Below are 17,261 nucleotides of genomic sequence, written 5' to 3'. Positions count from 1 at the left end.
TAAGGTTCTTCTAAGCTGTTTCTTATTCACTGGGACAGAAGGATGTTCCAGTGTAAACTGGAAGGTAATCATAAAGTGATCGGAAATGATGGGGTTAAGACAGGGGTGGGCAATTCCAGGCCTCGAGGGCCGGTGTGTCTGCATGATTTCCAGATACTCTTCCCCTACTCATGGCTGACTACCTGGTTCAGGTGTGTCCAGCCAATCAGAACATGCCAGAGCAGGGTATGCTGGAAAACATGCAGGACTGCGGCCCTCAGTGCCCACCTCTGGGTTAAGAGGAAGGACACTCAGCTGGCTGATCTCTATACCATGGGTTAGAACAAGATCCAGGGTGTGCTTATGACAGTGAGTGGGTTCATTCACACTTTGGGTGAAACCAACATCATCTAATAAAGCTGCAAAAGCCTTTCCTAGACAGTCACTGGGGTCATCAACATGAATATTAAAATCCCCTAATATTATAGTTTGATCAGAATCTAAGACAATAGTCGATAGGAAGTCGGAAAACTCAGTTAAAAATTCTGAATATGGGACGGGGGGGCGATAAATAATTATGAGTAAAACAGGTTTTGGAGTTTTCCTGTTTGGGTGACTTAAAGACAATATGATGCTTTCAAATGAATTATAAGCATTTTTAACTTTAGGGCTGAGAAGTAAGCTAGACTGTGATATTACTGCCAAACCCCCTCCTTTACCTGAAATCCTGGATTTCTGATAGTTAGCATAAGTGGGGGGGGTTGCTTCATTCAATCTAACATAGTCATCCTGATGGAGCCAAGTTTCTGTTAAGGCTAAAAGACTGAGGTTGTTATCAATGATTAACTCGTTGACTAAGAGGGACTTGGAGGAAATGGATGGAATGTTTAATAAACCGCAATTAATTACATCTTAATTCTGCTTGTGAGAACTGCTGTCTGTCACTTTGAGGTTTCTATGATGCGCTCCTTTCTTTTGTCTTTCAGCACATAAGCTAAAGCTAGGACCTGCTTGACTTTCCCTGCATGGGTTTTGCACCGGCACTAACCCTAAGGGAGGCTCAGAGGAGCGTTTTCCCCTGCTGCTCTGCGCCCGGGTCTCGTCTCTGGATTGTCAGGTTAACAGACTAAGGCTAGCAGAAATGTTTCTAGAAAGAAGAGCGGCACCGTCCCGGGTGGGATGGACGCCGTCTCTCCGCATGAGACCGGGCTTCCCCCAAAACGCGCTCCAGTTATCCACAAAACCAACGCCGTTTTCTGGGCACCATCTAGAAAGCCAGCGGTTAAATGATGAAAAGCGGCTGTACATTTCATCACTGACTAAGTTCGGCAGGGGACCAGAGAAAATTACAGTGTCGGACATCGTCTTAGCCAGTTTACACACCGAAGCTACGTTTAACTTAACCACCTCTGATTGTCTCCGTCGGGCATCATTACCGCCTGCGTGAATCACGACTCGACGGAACCTGGACTTACTCTGAGCTAACATCCTACGGTTCCCCTCGATGTCACCAACTCTGGCCCCCGGATAACACCTGACTGTAGCCGCTGGGAGCTCCACGTTTCTAACTTCAGAAGAGCCGAAAACCAGAGTTGGGGGTTCAGCGGGTGTGTCACTGAGGGGGGAGAACCTATTACTAATGTGGAGTCTCGGGTGTTGTAAGTTTTAGCGTTTAGCACTATGTTTCCTCCCAACCGGTGCAAACCCCTGTGTGTCTCCCGGCTGCTGGGAAAGCGCTGGGGTGCTAACTAAGTTAGCCCTGGCTAGATGTAAGATCTTAAGCCCGAGTCATAAAGGTCGGGTCGGGCACTAAATGACAATCATTACGTTTGGGTCGGTTCGGGCCGGGCTTCTCTCACGCTGACTTTTTAATAAATATATTGTAATGGCTGCAAAGAAGCTCCTTAGGCGGGCGGTTGTCAAACAGCTCTTTATTAATCCTGTATGTCAGAACGGTCACTGCACGAACCGAAAGGCACAGCCAGCTTCTTCTTACTCAGAGGGAGAACGTTCACCGAACACGCACACACACACACACACACACACACACACACACACAGGTAGACCCCGCCCCCCAGTCACCAGCCCACCGTTGATTGACATACACTGTGGTCCAGCAACTGGCAGAAAAAGGGGGAGCTGGCCACCCGCAGCTCTGCGCACGTGTCGTAGAACTGCACGATATGAGGAAAACTCGCGATATGCGATATTAGAGATTAATATTGCGATAATGGTATAATTTGCGGTATATAAACAAATAACAAAATAACCAAAAACATCATTACCATTTCATTGTAACAGTTTAAAAATTATACTCTAAATGACCTTTGTCGACATAGGAGACAAACATCTAACATAATAGGCCTCCATCTGATTGGTCAACAACGTGAAGGGCTCCATCTGATTGGTCAAATGCATAAAGGGATTTATTTCATTTGTTAAATGCTTCAAGCTGCCATAAGGTTGTATTAACACATTTAAGGTGTACGATTTATTGCGATTTTCGCTACTTTTTGCGATATGCATATTGCAGAGCTGGATATTGCGATAACGATACATTTGGGGTATATTGTGCAGGCCTAACGTGTCGTGAATGTAATCTTCCCTCCGCAAGCCCGTATCTATTTTGTTTATTTTGTTTATTTCTCCGCGTAATGAAGCGAGTGCGCATCAAGATGTCTCTTTCACTCTCTTTGTCTGGCCTCTTATTCTGTCTTCCAGCGTTATTTCGTTGTGCAAATGCATTTATCATGTAGGGAGGATCCTATGCGCAGCGCTTCCGGCGGAACTCTATGCCACAACAGCGAGCTTGACTACGCACGCGGCTGCAGTGACCACTTTGTTTATGTCGATTTTTTTACCTTTAGGAAATCTGGGTTTTTTTTTCCTGCCAAAAATACTATGGGATAAATTGAAATTTCGGTTTGCTTCGGGCTCGGGCCTGCAAATCAAGTTAATTGGTCGGGTTCGGCCGGGGTTTGCTTTAATGCCCGTGGGCCTGTGTCGGGTCGGGCTGGATTTTTTAGGCCCGTTCTTAACTCTAGCCCTGGCTAGCCGGCTAAGCTTCCACTGTGCGGAGCCGCACTCCTAACTGATCCAGCTTGGCCTCCAAGTCTAACACAAGAATACACTCAACACATGTACCACAATCTACACTAAAGGAGGCAGGCTAGCGGTGTTTAGCTAAAGAGAAGCAGTTTCATTAGCAAACTGAGAAAAAGTGGACAGCAAGCGGTTAACATTAGTGTATTCGCTGCTAAACGGTACTAGATTTTAATATTAAACCAAATAACAATTAAAGTAAGCAATAGTAGTCAGGCTAATGCCAAACAAGAAAGCAACAGTCAAACACGATCAGCACTAGATAACGCTCATCCGGAAATGACGTCACAGGAACAGCTGGCTTTTGTGTTGGCTCTTTTCCTTCTGCCCTGTGCAGCACTGATTCTGATCTAATCACTGATACTGCTTGATTTCTGCCTCCTGATGCCACCCTCTGGGGTATAAGGGTATTACGTTACTCTGTCACTCACGTTATTACAGCTCCGACATTTACCAATGGCCTGATATTTACAAATGGTTAAGTTGTTAAAGACTAAATAAGAAAAATACAACTACAAGTGAAAAGAAATATACTTTCCCACAGTACACTGATGATGTAGTAGTGAACATGTTCTGTGGTTGAAATGACTGTTAGAAGACTTTTCTGAGAAGTACTAGATAAGTACTAGAGGAGTACTAGATAAGTCATCTGACAGTCATAACACAAGTACTAGATTGGACATTTGCATTTACCACACAACGACCTACCGATCATTGGCCTTATGTCCCACCTGTAAAAACGTCTGCACACAAATAACAGGTTGGATAAAAAGTCAGTTATTCTAAAGAACAGAAAAGTGTCAAATGTCTACGAAAACATCTGAAAGCTTAACTGCTCTGAGTAGATTTTGGATCAGAATCTCTGTTTTTATGTTGTACAAAGTGGATGCAGAAAATATACACCCGGTGTCAGAAGATTCCTGACCCCCTATTGTTTTAGCACCATCTGTCCATCACTAGAGGCCTTCAGCTCTGATCTGTTTGCTGAACACGTTAAAAAAACATTCAGAGCTGTCAGTTATCTGCTACGCTGCTCAAAGATCTGCTTTAAAATGAAATGATGGCCACACAGGGACAAACAGGAGCTGTTCAAGGATGAGATTCAAGCTCTGAGCTATCAAAGGTCTGCAGGTGCGACTGACTCCTACCTCTTCTTTGCTGCTTGCAGTGAGTCGGCGTGTCGCCTCTACAGCCACCAGATGAAGGGGAAGCACCTGGCCATCAAGAAGATGAACGAGATTCAGAAGAACATCGATGGCTGGGAGGGGAAGGACATCGGACAGAGCTGCAACGAGTTCATTATGGAGGGCACGCTGACGCGGGTGGGCGCAAAACACGAGCGCCACATTTTTTTGTTCGATGGCCTCATGGTCTGCTGCAAGTCCAACCACGGCCCACCGCGGCTGCCTGGCACCAGCTCGGCCGCAGAGTACCGTCTCAAAGAAAAGTTCTTCATGCGGAAAATCCAAATCAACGACAAGGACGACAAGGAGGGAGAGTACAGGCATGCCTTCGAGATTATCCTGAAAGACGGGAACAGCGTGGTGTTTGCAGCCAAGTCCGCAGAAGAAAAGAACAGCTGGATGGCAGCGCTGGTCTCGCTGCAGTACCGCAGCACCCTGGAGCGCATGCTGGACACGGCCATGATGCAGGAGGAGAAGCAGGAGCAAATGAGGCTGCCGGGAGCCGAGGAGTACCGCTTTGCTGAGCCAGACTCCGAGGAAAACGTGGTGTTTGAGGAAAATGTCCAGTCAAGGTCTGGAATTCCCATCATCAAGGCGGGAACGGTCCTGAAATTGATCGAAAGGCTGACTTTCCACATGTACGCAGGTGAGCTGTGAAGTCATGCAGATCACACAGGTGAGACGAGGTCTGACAGGTCAGACCGGAGTCAGGCAGATATGGCGTGAGGTGATATAAGTGTTCAGGTAGAGTTGTGAAGTCAGGCAGGTGAAACCTGGGGAATCTAACCCCAACCCTTTATTAGGGCTCAGCTCACAGGTTTCCTGTTTTTTCAGATCCAAACTTTGTACGGACCTTTCTGACCACTTACAGATCGTTCTGTAAGCCTCAAGAGCTTCTAGACCTGCTCATTGAAAGGTGAGCTCACCTGTCAAGTCATTGGAACTGGGCAGCACACCTGTACTCTTGTTTTTGCATTATTCAGAGTGAAAACTGAAATGAGTCTGTTCACAGCTAAAACCTCAACAGAACCTGTACAAGAAACCTGGCTGAGGTTCTGGTCTGTTTCAGGTTTGAGATCCCAGAGCCAAGGCCGGCTGAGGCAGATCCGACAGAAGGAGGGGATCAGCTGCTCAGCGCCGAACTCAAACGCTTCCGGAAAGAGTTTGTTCAGCCGGTCCAACTCAGGTACACTGAGACAGAATCGAAGGACCCGTCTGTGGGATACGGGATAGACGTACCAGACTCACTGGATCCAGACGTTGTTCAGACAACCGGTCATGGAAACCAGCAGTCTAAGTAGGAAGGTGAACTGTGGTCTGCAATGAAGGACAGATGACCCACCAGCTAGGTGTTTGCTGCTGTGGGAGGAGCTGGCCAGGACCTTCAACAACGAGCAGGGGGCGGAGTTTAGTGATTTAATAGAAACTTTCTATTCAGAGCCTGCAGTAATAAGCAGGTAGACCGGGTCAACAGTTCATATTTAGTCAAAAGGTTCCCGAGCGGGACTTGGAAGGACTTTTTAAATGTCTGTCAAAAGCGGCCTCATTGGGTCGCTGCCATGGAGCAAAAGCCACCTTGACATCCGTCTTCTGCCCTCATCCAACCAGCCGACCTCCAGCTGAACCTGGAGGATGGGTCTTCTGCACACATCTCCTCTTCTTCTGCTGCTTCAGAACATTTTAAAGAAATCCTACAGACTTGTGTTTGATGTGTGACTCCTCCCCCTGCAGAGTGCTGAATGTTTGTCGACACTGGGTGGAGCATCACTTCTACGACTTTGAGAGAGACATTCATCTGCTGGGTCAGTTGGAGGACTTTATAGCTTCTGTTAGAGGTGAGCACCTGCTTCAATCACCTGCTTGAGCTGTCAGGTTGAGGTCCAGTCCAGACCGCAGAGGTCCGGCTGATGTTTGTGGCTCACAGCAGATGGGCTGAAGGTCTCAGTTGAGTCTAAAGTCTCGGAGGCTCAGGTAGGTTAACCGCGTCATGTGTTACAGGTAAAGCAATGAGAAAGTGGGTGGAATCCATCACAAAGATCATTCAGAGGAAGAAGCAGGTTCAGGTTAGCCTGCCGAGCCATAGCATCACCTTCCAGAACTCTCCTCCTCCTATTGAATGGCACATCTGTAAGCCGGGAAACTCAGAGCACTTTGACCTCATGACTCTGCATCCCATCGAGATCGCTCGCCAACTTACACTGTTGGAGTCTGACTTCTACAGGTAAGGCCAGGCCCACACACATCCACAGCTGATCGGGCGGCGTCCGACACAACTCTGATCCCCCGCGCAGGGCTGTGCAGCCTTCAGAGCTGGTCGGCAGTGTGTGGACCAAGGAGGACAAAGAGATTCACTCTCCCAACCTGCTGAGGATGATCCGTCACACCACAAACCTCACCCTGTGGCTGGAAAAGTAAGATGTCCAAGCGGCCGCCACGAGCTGTGACCTGTTTGCTTTGTTGCGCTGAGGCCGTTGCTCTCCACAGATGTATCGTGGAGGCAGAGAATCTGGAGGAGCGGGTCGCTGTCGTCTCTCGGATCATCGAGATCCTGCAGGTTTTTCAGGAGCTCAACAACTTCAATGGTGTTCTGGAAGTCGTCAGTGCCATGAACTCCTCCCCTGTGTACAGACTGGACCACACCTTTGAGGTAGGCAAGCGTAGAAAAGGCTCCTCTGCATCAGGACCGGTCTTTGGTTCTGGTTGGTAAGAGTAACAAGTTTAGATAAAGCAGAAGCCATTGCTTTTTATTGCAGTTGAAAGTTGAGGAGTTTTTAGTGCCTTTAGGCAAGGTCCCTGAGCCTCTGTGATGGGTTAGGGGTACAATACAACCCTCGTTTTCATGTACAACTTAAAACACCAGATAAATGCAGGTCAAGCTGTGTCACGCTGTCAACACGGATGTCTATTATGATAGTTAGGGTGGTGTTTAGACCATCGGCTCACAATAGGGTGGTGTTGTTCTCTCTGGGCGTCTCACACCTTTCTGCAGGTTCTCCAACAGTCCAAACATTACTCATTTACACATTTACACATTTTGCTCTTTCCAAACGGTCTCTTAGAACCAACCTGTGGTCACAGTTGAACAACCACACACCTGTCACCTGACTTAGCGCTTTGCAAGCCGGGTGGACTCCTGCAACCAGAACCAAGCAGGTGTAGATTAAGGAAGACAAACTCTCTTTTAAAAGGAAAAATTCTGCAAAATGATTTGTAGTCATCAAATACATGATTTAAAAATATATATTTGTCATCTTTCAGTTGCTCCTTTTAGGTTTTACCACAGCGAATCATCTTCTTCCATGGAACCTTCTCCTCATGTCTTTCATCCACGAACCTCTGCTTTCCTGGTAGCTCCAACCTCAGCATCCTTTCACCACCATCATCACTGTTTCTCCATCTGCTTCCCTGCATTGATCTCCAGAACATCCATGATGTGTTCCTCTGATGGATTCATTTCTGATCCATCCCATGTGTTCCTCTGTAGTTTCCTTAACTCTGAACATCTTCCTTCTTCTCCTCCATTCCTGATCCTCTCACTCTCAAAGATCTTCCTAAACCCTCAGAAACTCTTCTGTCACCTCTCCTAAAGTCTTGATAGGTGATGACAGGTTGATGGGTTACATTTTATTTGTCACCTAAAGGCAAATGACAAAAACAGTTAGTCTACTGGTTCACATGAACCCTGTAGCTGTTTTTTTCCTACTAGGCTATCTTACTGAATGCTCCAAAGGTTCTTTTGTTCTCCTTGCGCATTGGACCTTCCTCATTTTGGTGGGCTGGTCTTGTACTTTCATCCAGCTCAGTTGGGAGAACTTCCTCTCCCCAGGAGACACCACGGTGCTGAAGCTCAAGTGTTGTAGAAAAAATTCTGAACTGATGGTGCTTTTGTTTACAGCAAATTCCCAGTCGTCAGAGGAGGATCCTGGAGGAAGCCCACGAGCTGAGTGAGGACCACTACAAGAAGTACCTGATGAAACTGCGCTCAATTAACCCTCCCTGCGTCCCCTTCTTTGGTACAGCCTGACTGGTCTGTGGACCTCTTGAAGCCAGACGGCAGCTTACGCTGGGACATGTCTGTGTCACAGGTATCTACCTAACAAACATCCTGAAAACAGAAGAAGGAAACCCCGACTTCCTGCGCAGACATGGAAAAGACCTGATCAATTTCAGCAAGAGGCGGAAGGTGGCCGAGATCACAGGAGAGATCCAACAGTACCAGAACCAGCCATACTGCCTGAGGGTGGAGAGCGAAATCAGGGTCAGTGTGTGCATGTGTTACTTCCTACCTGTGGAAACCACCTTTTCTAAGCTGATTGTCTGTTTTGTTTGTGGTGCAGAAATTCTTGGAGAACCTGAACCCGATGGGGGACCTGTCAGAGAAGGACTTTGCTGATTATCTGTTCAATAAGTCTTTAGAGATTGAACCTCGAAACACTCGATCCCTGCCCCGATTTGTAAGTGTAACCATGGTAACGTGATCTGGAGAAGGATTCGGCTGAATCTGAACCTATCTCAATCCTGGTCTAGGCCAAGAGATACACCTGTCCTCTGAAGAGTCCAGGGATCCGCCCAACCTCAACAAGGCCCGGCACCATGAGACACCCAACACCTTTGCAGAATGAGCCCAGGAAGATTAGCTATAGCCGCATACCTGATAGTGAAGCGGAGGGTGGGGCAGTCTCTGCGCCAAACTCCCCCCGGACCCCCTTGACTCCGCCTCCAGCATCAGCTGCTTCCAGCTCCACAGATGTGGGCAGCGTCTTTGACTCGCCGCAAGGGCCCAGCAGCCCCTTCCATTCCAGTAAGACACGCCCACCAACATCCTATTGAGACTTCTCGCCAAAAATAAACTAACCACTCAATCAGCGAGGCTGACCTTCCCACGTCACAGCGCCCAACTCCACCCATAATCCCTGCTTACATGGTCAGGTCACATGACCACATTTTAAATCAAAATTCTAACATTGGTGGGGGGGTTTATGGTTAGGTCACTGGTGAGTTTATTTGATAGAATTAGCAATTTGACGTGCTAACTCCTCCCACAAAGTCTCTAAAGCCTTTGCTAATGTTAGCTCCCGCCCACTGGGCGCTTGAGGACATCAGAGTTTACCTGTAACACCTGCAGTTTGACTGGCACAGACATGAGCCTTGAGTCTGACTCCTCCTCCTCACCTGTCTTTCCTTTTCACTTCTCAGCCTGCGACAGCATCTTCGCTGTCATCTCTCTGCCTCGTGGCCCACGTTAGTATGACCCACTTGACTGTCATCCTTCCACCTGTCAGAGCGCCTCAGGTGTGCTCAGCAGCTGGGCAAGCTTTTAGGAGGCTCGCTGATGCACACCTCATGTTAGCAGACAGGTGCATGTCTCAGGTGTGCGTCATCTGTAGTACCTGTCCATCTCCATGGAAACCATCGTCCTGTCAGTGTGTCGGACCACAAACAGCTGATCTGTCAGCTTGCCTCTCCAGCTGTGGTTGAAGACGTTCATTCATATTTCCACTGCTGACATTTTATCCCCCCTGCAATGCATTCTGGGTTGTTTTGGGGTTGTAAAAGATAAACACTTAATGTTAGCAGCTCTTCACAGCTTTGAACGGATCTTCATTAGAACCAGAACCACAGTAGGGTCCACTAATCCTTAGGGGTTAAAATAGATGTTGTGACTGAAGGAAACTGGAATGAGACCTGGACACGAAAGGTTCTACGGGTCAGAACCTTCCAGAAAAGTTCTGGGACTTCAGACCAACAAGATTTTCTGCAGGTTAAACTTGGTGTTCAACCAGCTGGCTCCCAGAATGCATTGCTTCCAGTATTGTGAGGTGCATGTGGCATCACCCCCCCCAGAGCCCCCCCCGTTCTAACAGCAGTTCTGTGTTCCGGCTCGTCTCAGGGTCCTCTTCCGTGTCCTCCATAGTCAGTTTCAGTCGGGGGTCTGAGGATGCTCCGGTGCCCCCCCCAGTTCCTCCTCGCAGACGACCCGAGTCGGCGCCTTCGGAGTCATCCCCTTCCAAGGTAGGCCCCCCCATGACAATCAGCCATGTCATCCTTAAGAGTTGTGGTCAATGCTCCGCCCCTTTCTGTCCCTCAGGGGGTTTCAAAGTTGGAGAGCCCCCCTGCTGTTCCTCCACGCCAACCCACCTACAAGCTCCTCCCCCCCCGTTACTCCTCGTCGTCTCCTCCTGACAGCCCCCCCTTGCTGCCACCTCGGGAGCCACTCAGCTCCCCTCTGCACCTCCTCCCTCCTCCCCAGGGTCGGTCCCGTTCTGACTTGGTTTCTCAGGCTTTCTTCCCAGCCACTCCCCCCCCTTCAACAATTTCCACCTCTACACCCCCCACACCTATCACCCCCATCTCAAGGAAAGTACTTTCCTCCCCTCCCCTCCCTCCGTCTGTAGATGGCCCCCCAGTTCCACCCCGTCACACTGTTCCCAAACTGCCTCCAAAGACTTACAAGAGGGAGTCTCAGGGCCACACCCCCCTGCTGGACACCCCCCCTGCATTATGAGTGTTTTTGTTAAGGGGAGGAGCTTGAATTGGACAATGTGGATTTTAATTCATGTGCCCTTATTCTGAAGGCCCTTTCAGAACCTCAGAGAAGCATCGCCCGATTGGTCGCTTTCATTTCCGTTTGTGAGCCGGGCCCATGTGACCATTGGACTTCTGTGGAGACGGACCAGAACCGCAGAGGTGCTGTGATGGTTCTAGTGGACCTCTTTGTTTTTGTGGTGTTGATGAACGAACTTGATGTTTGCCTTTGACAAACAAGGGAATAAAAAGCTGCAACAGCGAGCCCCCCCTCCTCTCTGTTCATCTGCCCTGAGCAGCTCGGTACGCTCCGTTTCCATGGTGACTGACACCCCCCCAAATCACAAAACTGTAGACTTCAGCCAATTGTTTTCTCTTAAGTTGGGGTCAATCCAATTTCTCCCCCAGCAAATACAAGAAGGGGGGGGTGACATGTTTACGCCTCCTCAGCCCGGGTGGAGGACAGCCGGAACTGAAGGGGGGGGGGGGGGTCTGCTTGGAGCAGGAGATGCTTGAAGTGGTGGTGGGGGGGGGGTCTGCTTGGAGCAGGAGATGCTTGAAGTGGTGGTGGGGGGGGGGGTCTGCTTGGAGCAGGAGACGCTTGAGGAACTGGTGTTTTAGGAACAAATAAATGTGAAATAATAAAAAGCATCAAATGTTTTAATCCACTGTAGCAGAAGGCTTTTATTCTGAAATGATCACTTAGCAATACTCAATGGGGCGGGGCTTTTGACAGCGGCTCAGTCTGAGTCCTGAGCCTCCGCATGCTCCTGGTGGGCCCGGAGCAGCCTTTGGACGCGGTCCAGAATGACCTGGTTGGAGCTGCTGCAGTCCTCTGATCGGTACGGCGCCTTGATGGTCAGAACCCCCGCCACCCTCACCTCCTCCTCCACTTCCTCCACGGGAATGCGGTTCTTTCTCAGCCAGCTGCACACCGCCACCCTCTTCCTCCTCGTCTGCTTGGCGTCCAGGCTGCAGGGGGGGGTGGGGTTAAGGAAGGACCAGATGTGCTCCCCCGTCTCCCCGCCGCCATCCTGCAGAAGCTCCACCTCCTCCACGGCGTGGCCCATGACCACGCACACCGACGCTCTGCTCTCCACCAGGTTCACCAGGACCAGGCTGGAAGGACAAGATCAGATTCTGGATGTGACCGAATGACGGTTTCTGCAAACCCACAGTCTTTAAGACCCGCTGTGTTCCTCAGAGGGAACCTGCAGAAACTCTGGCCGCCGCCCAAAACCCAACATCTGCAGCTCTGACTTCCATATTGAAGTCCAGCTGTAATGGATGGTGTTCCATCAGATCAATAATCGGGCCCCACAGCAGAGGGCGGGCTGGGCCCGGATCCTAAATTAGAAAACCAATTGGTGAAGTACTACAGCCAAACGCAGGGACAACGAGGATATAGGCTCCGCCTCTCCTGGTTTCTGAGTGTCTACTACTGGGGGGGCAGAAGACCTCAAATATTTCTTTAATAATTTCCATGGCCGTCATTATTTAGAAGCCCACATCCCTGAAATGACAGACTGGTCATCGTCCCCCGTCCCTCTGCAGCAATGGACTCTTCCATCAACAGCTGGTCGGCAGCAGAGACTAGGAAATTCAAAAAAGGCAGTAATGGAGCTGCTGTAAAAAAGAAAAGGCAAAGAAATTTGTTTCCAGATTTCTAAAAGTGCAGGAAGACAAAAAAAGGAAAAAGAACTCAAGAAGAGAAAGTCGAGAAAGAGAAAATGCTGTGAGAACATCCTTTTGTATGAGGTCTGAGGTCTTTCCAGGTATCGTAGCCACTCCTCCAGCTTGGGGGTTACTGCCCCGAGTGCTCCAGTTACCACACACACACACACACACACACACACACACACACACACACACACACACACACACACACACACATATGTTCTAATAGAACCTTGTTCTCACATTTAGTCCATTACATCAAGCTCAAGGCCCCAACTGACAGTGTGCTCAGTGAATGTCTCAGACAAGACCCAAGGTGTAGATCTATCACACCAGACAAGACCCAAGGTGTAGATCTATCACACCAGACAAGACCCAAGGTGTAGATCTATCACACCAGAGGAGTAGGCTGTTCACCGCTTTGGGGTTCCTTTCCTGAGGAATGAGCATCATAATACTTAATACATAATGGGTTCTGCGTGGGTAGAACCTAAGGCTCTAACGGACAGTGTGAAGAAAAGCATCCAGCTCTGGTTCTACTTTCCCATAAATCTGTTCGGTCGGCGCATTTGTGCACGCGGCCGTCAGAAAGAGGAAACAAAGGTCAGAAAGGACCCGTGAGGTCCAGTTCGGACAGTGCGCGTGTCACCTGGCGGACACGGGGTCCACGCTCAGCAGCCATCCGCGGTGCTCCTGTCGTCTGGTCTTCACCTTCACCCGTTTGTCCACGTGACGGAGCCACAGCCGCGGCCCACACGCGCGCCACCCGCCCTGCATGGCTGCAAACACGCGCTTCCGCCTCCCGAACGACGGTCACGAGGCGGCACAGACAAAGGCGAACGCTGAGCTGCAGCGACACCAAACCAAGCGGCGACTCTGGCGGGGGAAGGGAGGCGGGGCGGGAACCAGGAAGTAGGAAAACGCAGCAGTACCGCCCTTGGCCAGAGGGGGCGCTGTTTAGCGTGAGCACTGGACATGTACAAACAACAAATGCAGAATAAAACAATATTTTTTTTAATGATACAGAAAAATAAAATAAAATAAACACAAGACATTAAAATAAAATAAAAAATAAATTAAAAGTAAATTAAAAAAAAAAAAAAAAAGGGGGGGGCTTACATAGACACTGTAATGATTCTTAGTTTAGGGGGCTATCAAAAAGCTGCAATTTACATACAATACTTTGAAGTTTCATAGCAAGTTTGTTTTCCATGAAATTTACAGATGAAAAAAAAGAGCAGAGTTCTTTGTGAAACGTAGAAAAAAAAGGTTTGATTTTAAGGAAACGACATTTATGTATATAGAATTTACCCATAATAATTACAACATTCAGAATAAGTTCTGTGCTTTTGTTTTCTAAAATAAACCCAAAAATAATGTCCTTAATAGAAAAGTCTGCTAAAAGTGGAATCTTGGGGAAAAGCCAATAATGTAAACTATTCCAAAAGACATCAGAATAAAAACATTCAAAGAAAAGATGCTCAGTTGTTTCAATCTCCACATGACAAAAAGAACAACAATTTTCAGGAATTCCAAACCGTTTTCTTAATAATTCCTTGGACGGGTAAATACCTGAAAAAGTTTTAAAGTGGACTTCCTTGGCTTTAGGAGGAATGGGGAGTTTTAAGTATTGAGTTTGTATTTGTTTCTTTTTTGAATTATTAAAATATTGGGTTATATAATTTGGATTTGAGATGTAGGGAAATGACGTTTCATTCAAATATTCTCTGATTTGATGGTTTGGGAGTTTGGACGTTGCTATATTGTGTCCATTAATCAGAAGCTTGGGGACAGTAGGATGTCTGTAGATGTCATCATGAAACAGATCAGAAACTGATCAACAACATTCTGAGGAATGGCCTTAATAATTTTTTCAAAATCTTTTCTATTCGTTAGTGAACCATATTTAGCTGTGAAATCGTCAACAGACATGAGAGTGGCATTGTCATTAAGAAGATGCATTAAAGACCAAATTCCATTTTCAAACCATGTTGGAACAAAGATGGATTTGTTTCTGATAGTGATGTATCTGCAGTTCCATATGGGAGTGTTGTCTGGACTGGAATGATGTTTAGAAATGAGTTTCCAATACATGAAAACTTGCTGATGAAAAGACGAGAGTTGAATGGGAAGTTTCTTATTGTCAAAATCACAACTGAGTAAAAATTGGAAAATATTTTATTAGGAACAATGAACCAAATACTATTTTGATTCCTAATAAATGATTTTAACCAGTTTATTTTTAAGGTGCCATTAAGGCTGTTAAAGTCTATGGCTTGTAGACCTCCATCTTCATATTTTTTAGTCAGCGTACCTTGTTTAACATAGTGTGTTTTCCTTTTCCATATGAAGTTAAAATTGACTTGATTAATAGATTTGATGGCTTGTTTAGGGACACCTATAGAATAGGTGGGATATATGAATCTGGATATGCTTTCAATTTTGGTGAGGAGAATTCTACCAAAAATAGAAAGATCTCTCTGTGCCCAGTTATTCAGCAGAGTCGAACATTTCTCTAGTTTGTCCCAAACATTCAGTTTTTCCAAATCTGTTTTGTTTTTAGTTATATGCATTCCGAGGTATTTAACTGTGGATTTAATAGGAATATTATAAGCATTCAATAATGTACATGGTTTAATGGGTCAGATCTCACATTTGTTTAGGTTCAATTTGAGGCCTGAAGCTTTTGAAAAGATGTCAATAGTTTTAGGAATCTTGGGATGTCATGAAGATTATTCAGGAAAATTGTTGTATGGTCGGCTAGTTGGCTTATTGAAAATTCAGCATTTTCAACTGACAGCTTACCAAAGTCAGTATTTGTGATGAGCAAAGACAGCATTTCTGCTGCTGCAGTGAATAGAAGAGGTGAAATGGGACGACCTTGTTTTCTACCTTTGTTGATGTTAAATCTGTGAGACGTCCCCTGAGGTAAACAAACACAACTACTGGTTTCATAGTGAAAGGTTTTAACTGTATTAACCCTTGTGCTATCTTAGATGACCCCACCCTTCCATTGACGTGTTCTCCCTACCATGACAAAGGTGGATAAAGGTGGAAAGATTTCATGTAATCCATGGACACCAGTGAGGATCACAAATAATTGAAGAAAAAAGGTTCAGAGCACTGTCTAGTGGGTCTAGATGACCCAACTCCCAATGTTAAAGTGCCTAGGATAGAACAAGGGTTAATACATTTGTTACCAAAACCAAAGAATTGCAGAGTTTGAAACATGAAATTATGCTCAATCATATCAAAGGCCTTGTAAAAATCTAAGAATAGAATAAAACCGTCTGTCTCTATGAGATGTTCATAGTCAATCATATCCAGAACAAGGCCTAAGTTATTATGAAGTGAGCGACCTTTAATAAAACCAGACTGCGTTTCAGAGATTATGTCTGACTTGAGTCTGTTTGCAAATATATGCGTTAGAAGTTTACAGTCAGTATTCAAAAGAGTTATAAATGATCTAGACATGTTGGGTCTTTACCCGGCTTGGGAATAAGGGTGATTACACCCTGTTTCATTGTATGTTAGAGATCCATTTTGAACTATTTCGTTAAACATTTCAAAAATTAAATCTTTGATTTGCTCCCAGAAGAATTTATAAAAGTTACTGGTCAGTCCGTCACATCCTGGAGCTTTATCCTTGGACAGACAGCTTACAGCTTCTCTAATTCCTGCAAAGTTATTTCTGAATCACAAGAGTTTCTAAAATTGTCATCAATCTTAGGAATCAAACCTTTAATTGTCTGGAAAAAAGTATTATTGTGGGATTCAGAATAAGATGACGAGTACAAATGACTATAAAATGAGCTTATTTCTTTAGAGATCATTTGAGGATCAGAGCATAATTGATTATTAATATGAAGTTTCTTTATAGCATTCTTCTCTTGCCTCTTCTTTTCTACATTACAGAAATAGGAAGTACTCTTTTCACCAAGCTCCACCCATTTTGCTCAGGATCTGATGAAAGCTCCTTTTGCTTTTTTAATATAAATATCGTCAAGAGAACACTGTAAAATACTTCTGCGCTGTTTATCATCCTCACTGAAAACAGGCTTGGAACAAATTTGATTTAACTCAGTCAAAATTTCAGTTTCTTTTTGCTTATAATGTTTTGCAATTAATTTGCTATGTTTAATGGCAGTTTGACGTACTTTGAATTTAAAGAATTCCCACTTATCAGTGTAAGATTTTAGGGTTGAATCCCTATTTATTGTTTCTAATAATTCCATAACAGCATTACAGAAAGTTTCATTAGTGAGAAGTGAAGAATTAAATTTCCAGTAGCCTCTTCCAAAGGATTTTTGGATTTGAGAGCTGACATTAAGTTCAATCAAACAGTGATCAGTCAGGGGAGCTGCTGAGATGTTAACGTTTATTTTGTTTTGTAGAAGGTTATTTGAGACTAGCCAGAAGTCAATACGAGATTTTGAAGATCCATTAGGCTTGAACCAAGAGAATGTTTGTCTGAGAGGATTTTTGATCCTCCAGGGGTCAGAAACATTAAGATCAAGACAAAAGTCCCGTAAAGTTGGATTAATATGATGGGTATTGAACTTTGAGGGTCCTCTATCCAGTCATTCATCTAGAACCATGTTATAATCACCACCAATTACTACAGTATTTGTACAGTACTTATGATTGAGACGTTTGATATGTTTTGTGATTTTTGTTCATAATCATTTGTTTTGACTAGGAATATTATAACCATAGACATTGCAAAGGATCAGAAAACCATCATCAGTTTTAAGAACACAGATGAGCCAGTGGCCGTCATCATCAGAGATACGG

At 46.0% G+C, this 17,261-nt stretch overlaps 2 protein-coding genes across 7 annotated transcripts in view; one reads left to right on the top strand and one right to left on the bottom strand.

Moving 5' to 3' along the window:
• The window catches only part of sos1 (SOS Ras/Rac guanine nucleotide exchange factor 1), a 28,104-nt gene extending 17,050 nt beyond the window's left edge, over positions 1–11,054 (top strand). For 2 of the 6 annotated variants that reach the window (XM_023953480.1, XM_023953478.1), the window contains exons 10-23: positions 4,250–4,911; positions 5,100–5,181; positions 5,335–5,451; positions 5,997–6,100; positions 6,264–6,486; positions 6,557–6,676; positions 6,750–6,912; positions 8,161–8,278; positions 8,351–8,523; positions 8,603–8,719; positions 8,793–9,066; positions 9,462–9,506; positions 10,156–10,277; positions 10,354–11,054. In XM_023953480.1, the coding sequence (XP_023809248.1) occupies positions 4,250–4,911; positions 5,100–5,181; positions 5,335–5,451; positions 5,997–6,100; positions 6,264–6,486; positions 6,557–6,676; positions 6,750–6,912; positions 8,161–8,278; positions 8,351–8,523; positions 8,603–8,719; positions 8,793–9,066; positions 9,462–9,506; positions 10,156–10,277; positions 10,354–10,770 (2,737 nt within the window). In that variant the 3' untranslated portion in view covers positions 10,771–11,054. The remainder of the gene's footprint in view (positions 1–4,249; positions 4,912–5,099; positions 5,182–5,334; positions 5,452–5,996; positions 6,101–6,263; positions 6,487–6,556; positions 6,677–6,749; positions 6,913–8,160; positions 8,279–8,350; positions 8,524–8,602; positions 8,720–8,792; positions 9,067–9,461; positions 9,507–10,155; positions 10,278–10,353) is intronic. The other 4 variants (XM_023953484.1, XM_023953486.1, XM_023953483.1 and 1 more) reach the window with 4 other exon arrangements.
• Positions 11,055–11,446: 392 nt separating this feature from the next.
• Positions 11,447–13,361, bottom strand: gemin6 (gem nuclear organelle associated protein 6). The gene is made up of 2 exons (XM_023953492.1): positions 13,117–13,361; positions 11,447–11,909 (listed from the first exon to the last, which is right to left on the bottom strand). The coding sequence occupies exons 1-2, from the start codon at positions 13,242–13,244 to the stop codon at positions 11,531–11,533; spliced, it is 507 nt and encodes a 168-aa protein (XP_023809260.1). The 5' UTR covers positions 13,245–13,361; the 3' UTR covers positions 11,447–11,530.
• Positions 13,362–17,261: the final 3,900 nt, after the last annotated feature.

Source organism: Oryzias latipes, chromosome 1, assembly GCF_002234675.1.
Source record: "Oryzias latipes chromosome 1, ASM223467v1".
Classification (NCBI taxonomy): Eukaryota; Metazoa; Chordata; class Actinopteri; order Beloniformes; family Adrianichthyidae; genus Oryzias; species Oryzias latipes.
This window is presented reverse-complemented; position numbering and strand designations above follow the sequence as displayed.